The sequence below is a fragment of the Pieris napi genome, chromosome 20 (assembly GCF_905475465.1).
Source record: "Pieris napi chromosome 20, ilPieNapi1.2, whole genome shotgun sequence".
Taxonomy (NCBI): domain Eukaryota; kingdom Metazoa; phylum Arthropoda; class Insecta; order Lepidoptera; family Pieridae; genus Pieris; species Pieris napi.
In genome coordinates, this window is record NC_062253.1 from 11,396,459 (window position 1) to 11,404,148 (window position 7,690).

The 7,690-nt window shown below is 35.3% G+C and overlaps 1 protein-coding gene across 1 annotated transcript; it reads right to left on the reverse strand.

Annotated features, from left to right (window-relative positions):
* Positions 1-360: 360 nt before the first annotated feature.
* Positions 361-4,079, reverse strand: LOC125059772. The gene is made up of 5 exons (XM_047664321.1): positions 3,901-4,079; positions 2,782-3,818; positions 1,574-1,803; positions 1,336-1,489; positions 361-371 (listed from the first exon to the last, which is right to left on the reverse strand). The coding sequence occupies exons 2-5, from the start codon at positions 3,731-3,733 to the stop codon at positions 361-363; spliced, it is 1,347 nt and encodes a 448-aa protein (XP_047520277.1). The 5' UTR covers positions 3,734-3,818; positions 3,901-4,079.
* Between the last annotated feature and the right edge of the window lie 3,611 nt (positions 4,080-7,690).

The following is a 7,690-nucleotide window of genomic DNA, read 5'->3' on the forward strand; positions in this document are numbered from 1 at the left end:
CTCCGATTATGGGGCCCCCGCCAGTGTGGATCTTAGGTTAGCGAGGTCATCCGGGGAGGTAGAGTTGGACGATGTTGTCCTTCTTGGCATTCCCGAGATAAAGGAGCGGACGGCTGTGCGGGTACGTCGCATTTTTGAAATTGCGGCGAAGTCGGGCAACCTTAAGGGTGAGTTTGTCCGCGACCTGAAGGTTGCGGCCAAGGAGGTGAACGAGATCGTGGAGGATCTCGCGGAGAGATGCCTGGGAGGGGATGAGGGGAGGCGCCTTCAGAGGGATAATACCCGTCTGAGGGCCCAGGTCTCAGACTTGGGTCAGGAGCTTGGGGCCCTCAGAAGGGAGATGGCGGATCTGTGGTCCGGTCAAGGTTCGCCTGTATAAATTTAATATTTCTGTACATGATTATACGTAATTGACTTTGGCCTCAACGCGGGCACACATAGCTGACACTTTGGGGCACCTCTCCGAGTCGGCGCGGTGTTGAGTGTCGGTGTTGGTTTTGAATTGTGCGTTATGTTCAAGGCAATTGGCACACTTGTTGGTTTGCGCCTTGCACTCTGCGGTAAGGTGGTGTGCGGAGCACTAAGCGCATGTGGGTGTGTTAGCGGGGCAACGACTTTTCGTGTGTCCGAAGTTTAGGCAGTTTTGACACTGTCTAAACGGCGAGAAATTGCCGCTGTGTACCCGCTGCATTCCTATATTTATTCTGCCTAGATCGGCAAAGGCCTTCCAGGCAGAAGGTGTGGTGTTTAGTACGGCGTTGAATAATGATGAATCCCTGTTTGTGATTGTGAATTTTATGCTGAACGTGTTTTCAGTTAGAGTCGGGTTTTGGTCTTTTATTGTGTTACAGAGCTCTGTTTTAGTAGTGTTTTTAGAGATGCCTTTTAAAATGATCATGGGGTCGATTCTTTTTGCCTCCAATATGGTTCGATGGGTTCATCGCCTTCGAAGTACACTGAAATTACCCCTATCTCCCACTGGTCCGTTCTCTGGACGGCAGCCACTATGTTTTCCGTTATAAGTGTTTTGTCTTGTAAGACTTCAATGTGCTCGTCGAAAACAAGTATCGCCGCCTTCACCGGTTTCTTTCCAGTGAGTACGCACTGCACTACTCTGTACACAGGGCTTTCTGCCATCTGTTTACTGGCCCCTGTTGTACGGTTCCTGGAGTAGCGCTATCTTAACTTTCCTACCGCCCGCTTCTTTTAAAAACTCCTGGATCGCGATTCTCTTTTTTCTTAGGTTCGCTTGTGCCAGGAGAAAGCCGGTAATTGTATTGGTGCCCTCGGCTTTTTTAACAGTACGCGTAGCTTTGCCTTGCCGCTTTGTCCCACCCCTGTCGGGTTGGACAGCTCTGGCTGAAGGCGCCGTGCTCCACGTTTTTCCTTTTACGTCTTTACAGTTTATGCAACTGGGAGGCTTTCCGTCCTTGTGCATCTGGCAATCAGCCCTCATGTGGGCTCCTCCACAATGGCTGCACACCTCGGTCTCCTTTTTACAGTGTCTACGGGTATGTCCATACCCCAGACACATTGTGCATTGGACCAGAGGGGATTGGTCCTCTACCCAAACCCTCTGCAGGTCCACGTGTATCCTGCCAGCCGATGTTAACGCTTGCCAAAGTTTAGGCGTTACCTGAAGGACCACGTGGCTCTCCAGAGGGTTTCTCGCCTTTCTTCTATATTTTTCAGTTATTTCCAGGTCCCTTTCCTCCAGGTGTGCAGTCATGTGTTTATTTTGATTCCTTATGGCCCGGGTGATATCCTCGGTTGTGTTGCAGGACAAGACATTTTTTATTTTAACTAGGGGGTTTTTGTTTAAAGTGTCTTTCACTATCATTTGTTCTCCTAGCTTTTCCTTTAGTCTGTTCCTTTCCTCCTCCGTCCTACAACCCATTATTACCTTTCCATCTCTGGCTCTCTTTATTCTTTCCACCTGCCAGCCTTCTTCCTTCGCATTCAACAAATTCCTGATATTCTGCATGGTCGCTTCCGTCATTCTCTCTATTTGTCGGTCATTCTCACTATTTGTCGGTCATTCTCTCTATTTGTTTATTTAGCCTGTCGTTTAGATCCGATTGCATGTCATTTTTCTGTTTTGGTGTTTGTTTGCTTGGGTTCTTCGTTAGTTCCTCTTCGACCTCCTTAACTATTTGGTACAGCCGCTTTACAGCTGCCTGTACCCCTGTTTTTATGTCTGTCTTTATATTGCGAGACTCCGCCAGGTGCGCCATTGCCTTTAAATAGCAGTTTTTGGCTTCTTTTTCCCTGGTTTGAGCGGGAGCAGGAGACTTACCTCCTCCACCCGCCCCAGCCAGGGGAGCCTCTTTTGCCACCTTTGGGGCCTGGCTGGAGGCCTCCTCCCACTTGTCAATGCTGCGCCTGATGGCAGGCGCCGATGTCTGGTTACTCGGTGGAGTGCGAAGACCCAACATTTCGCCTATTTTTAATTTGTCCCTTTTTTGTCAAACCAATTGTTTTCTTAACACCATTAATTGTGATTAAATTATCACCTCTTAAATCATTCTTCTCTTTTCCTTTCAATCTTATTAATTTCGAATTAATTATAGATACATTTGATCCTGAATCATATAATCCAAATGTTTTTAATTTTTCATTTAATAATAGTTTGACTTTAATTAATGGTGTTATTATTCGTTTTTTTATCATTATTGAGTTCAACATCAATCACTGAATTGTTAACAGTTTTACTATCTCTCTTATGATTACTCTGTTCTGTCTGTTTATACCAACATTTTTCCTCTGGATGGAACCAAATACCTTTATTTAAATTTTCACAAGTTCTACATGGTTTTGTTTTATTTGCCTTGCCTTTATAATCGTAAGTATATTTTTTATACCTGCTAATATTATTTTTGTTCGCTACATGTTCATGTTTCCCAATTTCATTGTAAAGGCTTGCAGTAGATTTTACTGTTTCTTTATCAATTTTATCAACAATATAATCTGGTAATCCCATCACAATAAGATGCATCATTGTTTGGATGTCGATGTGCTTATTTACCTCTAATAGCAGTCTTTCCTTTTTGGTTGCATATTCCAGTAAAGATCCAGCTTGAAATCTAAATGTAAATGCATATTTTACTTGGGACCAACCTTTATTTCCAAACGTTTCACAAAAGTTATCTTTCCATACTGCCCATTCGGAATTCACTGTCAATTTTATTAACATACTACTATACCAATCAACACACTGTTTTTCGAGGCGATGTTTTAAAATCTCAATTTTCTCTTCATTGTTTATAATTTCGAATCTCCCACATTCACTCTCAAATTCACTAATCCATTGGTCAGCATTTATTGTTTTATTTGAAAATTTTTCCATCAAAAATCTATCAGCAATTTTTCCTATGTTTTTCTGTTCTAGTGCATCGCTATTAGTGTTGTTGTTTGAGGAAATTGCCTCTCTTTTAATCTCATCTAAATACTGTTCGCCAAACTGTAAATTCTCACCTTCATCCAAATATATTTCCTTCAAATCACTATTTAAAGGGATCCAGCCTGTGCGTGACTGATGTCTTTTTTTTAGTGAATTTTTAATCTTCGTATATACATTAGAAGATAATATAGCGGTGTGCTTACTTACTGGCCTTAACTCATCTGGGACTTCAAATACACGTCCGTCTGGTGTCTCAATAGAGGTTATGCATATGACATTTGTTTTTCCATCCGTTGACCCCATTAGTATAAATTTAAATAGTAGTTTCTCCATTTTTCTGTATTTAACTAGCAATGTCGTTTTATAAGATTATATTTCTTTTTATATGGAATTGATTCAAATAAACAATTGTGTTTCTCTGAAAACAAGGATATTTATTTTATTATTAACACACTATACTAATTACATTATTCTAAACCTAAATAACAATATAACAATACCTGAAAACAAGGAAACGACATTAAACGTTTATTATAAAATTATCAATTCCTTTTTACAATTTCACAATCAAACAATTTATTAATAATGATGACTTTTCACTTGTCAAACTTCTTCTTCCAATCAAGATGGCGGATGGCGTCATCTATTACATATTAAAGAAACATGCAAGTTTCTTTACATATATAATAACAGTTCCCAATAGGGGGATGTTATGTCAATAGTTTAAACTTTTTATTTTCTTATCTAACTTAAAACTAGTGTCTTTTCCCAAAAGGGAAAAGGCAGTCAATAATTTAGTTAAAATTGTTAGGGCTTGTTGGTCTAGTTCTTGGGGTAGGAAATTAAACACTCCAATGATGACTTGATTTACTATATTTCACACACTGACCCTACGTAAAATGTATAAACTTCAACTTGAACCAAGGAATGGCCTGTGCGCATGTGCTACAAGCTGTTTTATCCTCTAGTCCCCACTCTGACTCGACCTTCCCACTTCGGGCAGTTATTCGAGTCAATTCGTAACAATTCGTAAATAACCGAACGAGTCAAATGAGTAATTATTGCACATGCGCACTTGTAGCAAAAGAATATGTTTCATAAATTATTTAGAATATAATTAAATAAATAATAAAAGCTAACAGTCGGCCTTTCCTGACAATGTTTGCGTCTCGCAAAAAAAGAAAAAAAACAAAAACAAAAACAATGCTTTGTAAATTACAACTCAAAACAGAAACAAAATTAATTCTATGTATCTTTTAACATTCATTCTTCAACTACATCTCTTTAGTCAAATTGAACCTTAATTCATTTTGACCTCACACATTGTTTATGTCTATTTATAATGAAAAAGATACAGGTATAATCTATTTCACGTTATTAAATATGTATCGGTAGAAATCCCTATTCATCGGCAAAGAAGACATGGGGTGTAGGCCGAGAGAAAAAGCCGGCGTAAAAAACTCTCGGTACTCTTTTAAATATCAAGTCATCAATAATTAACAATAGTCTTACATATCAAAATCTACTGTGACCTCTTTACATTCACAATAGTCTTACTTGTCTAAATCTACTGTGACCTCTTCACATTCACAATAGTCTTCTATATCAAAATCTACTGTGACCTCTTTACATTCACAATAGTCTTACTTATTCAAATCTACTGTGACCTCTTCACATTCACAATAGTCTTCTATATCAAAATCTACTGTGACCTCTTTACATTCACAATAGTCTTACTTATCCAAATCTACTGTGACCTCTTTACATTCACAATAGTCTTACATACATACATAATTAAATCTTTTGAGATCTTTTTATGTTCACAATATAGTTCACATGACTAAATCTTTTGAGATCTCTTTATATTCACAATATATTTTACATAACTAAATCTGTTTTATCTCTTTATAAAATAAAGTTCACATAACTAAATGCATTGTGGTTTCTTTAAATTCACCATAAAGTTTACATAACTAAATCTGTTTTATCTCTTTATATTTAAAATAAAGTTTACATAACTAAATCTGTTTTATCTCTTTACATTTAAAATAAAGTTTACATAACTAAATGTATTGTGATCTCTTTATATTCACAATTAAGTTTACATAACTAAATGCATTGTGATCTCTTTAAATTCACATTAAAGTTTACATAAGTAAATCTGTTTTATCTCTTTATATTTAAAATAAAGTTTACATAACTAAATGTGTTGTGATCTCTTTATATTCACAATAAAGTTTACATGACTAAATGCATTGTGATCTCTTTAAATTCACAATAAAGTTTACATAAGTAAACCTGTTTTATATCTTTAAGTTAACATAACTAAATGCATTGTGATCTCTTAATATTCACAATAAAGTTTATATAACTAAATCTTATTGTGATCTCTTTATATTTACAATAAAGTTTATATAACTATATCTATTGTGATATTTTCATTTTCAAAATAAAGTTTACATAACTAAATGCATTGTGATATTAGATTTAGTTATGTAAACTACCCATATTCACAATATAGTTTACATAACTAAATTCTTTGAGATATCTTTATATTCACAATAAAGTCCAACATAACTAAAACTACTGTGATCTCTTTAAGATTACAATAAAGTTTTACCAAACTAAGTCCATTTTGATCTCTTTATATTTACAATAGTGAATTTATCATGTGAAATTAATATTCGTATATGTTTTAATTGTACTTTATAATTTATATATTATATTTTTTTTTTTTTGTAAACTTATGTTTACATTAACTGTCACACATTTAAGATGTAAGATTTTGTAAAATAATTAGTAGATTTAGTACTGTGTGTGATGTCGCAAGCTCAATAACTAAATAAATAAACAAATATTCTAGTCTGTGTCAATTATACGAATAAATAGTGCGTGAGTACAAAGTACACATGTCAAAAGTGAAACTTCTTTGTAAATTAAATTTTGAGTAAGTAAGCTGTCCAAATCCCATAATTTAATTTTCCCAGTCTTTCTATATTATTAAATGATACCAAGGCTAATTAAAAACCAGAGCTAAAATTAGTTAAATAATATAAGAAATTACTATCATAATTGCTAACTAATGTTCACATTTTATAAAATAGCCAACTGGGTCTTAGCAAAAAGGAAAAAAAAAAAAAAAGGTAATTTATTTCCATAATAAAATAATAATGATAATGATATGTATTAAAAACACCATCGGTGTTCAAGTCTCAATCGCTCTCTCCCTCTTTTCTTTGACAAAAATACTGCACATTTTCGTGCCGTTTCGTAAAAATTTTACCCTCATGCGCTTCACTTCAGAAAAAAATACTCGTAAGCACAACAATTACTTGAACTACTACTACAACCCTACTTGTTCCGAGTATTATTTTTCATCAACATATTTTAACGCACTCAAAACTTACTTATTATATTAAGCCATCGCTTTTATTAGGATATAATCACTTCTGGAGATGAATTAAATGTGAAATTACTTTATCAAATAATTTGACATTACCTTGTCAAATACAACCTCATTGGTAACCGATCAAGATGATACAATAATTTTATTACATTATTAAATTTCATTACAACATTTAATCAATTCTGTTTTACGATATTTTATCATCAGGCATAATTAAAGTATTTCATATCCATTATTAAGACCAGTAACAAAATAAAAATAAAAACTAACCAAGTATTGATTGGTTTGTAGGGAATATATAGCACATAGCCACAGTGGCTACATAAAAAGTACAACAGCCTTAACAAGCAAGTTAAATTGTCAACATGAAGTGACATCGAAGTTTCAGATTTGTTAATGAAATTGAGACTTATTTCTGTTTGATGCTGTATCAAAAGTAACCCTTTGTAATATACCCAAAGTGAATTACCGCAAAAGAAATGTCATGAAGGACTAGGCTCTGCAGTATGTTAACATTCATCAGAGTCTTACTCATTTGAAGTAAATCAAACTTCTTTATCAACAATGCCAACTTTGAATGCTCCCATTTAACATGGTGCATGTAAAATTAACTACGGGAGGATAACTAATTTCTCCTTAAAACCTAAACTTGCGAATGCTTGCTTCTTAAATATTTTAAATCTCTAAGCAGCAAAAAAAAGTATAATAATATTAATACCTCTTAATATACAGTCTTACTGTGTCGTTGTCCTATAGAGTCATCTTACCAGGTCATCTTTATCATCTTTGCAACCCTTGCTCTCACTTAAGACCAGAAATACCATCAGCTTTTCTAGTACCCTGATGCGAGGCCCAGTGTAATACAACACCCATGATTTGTAGTG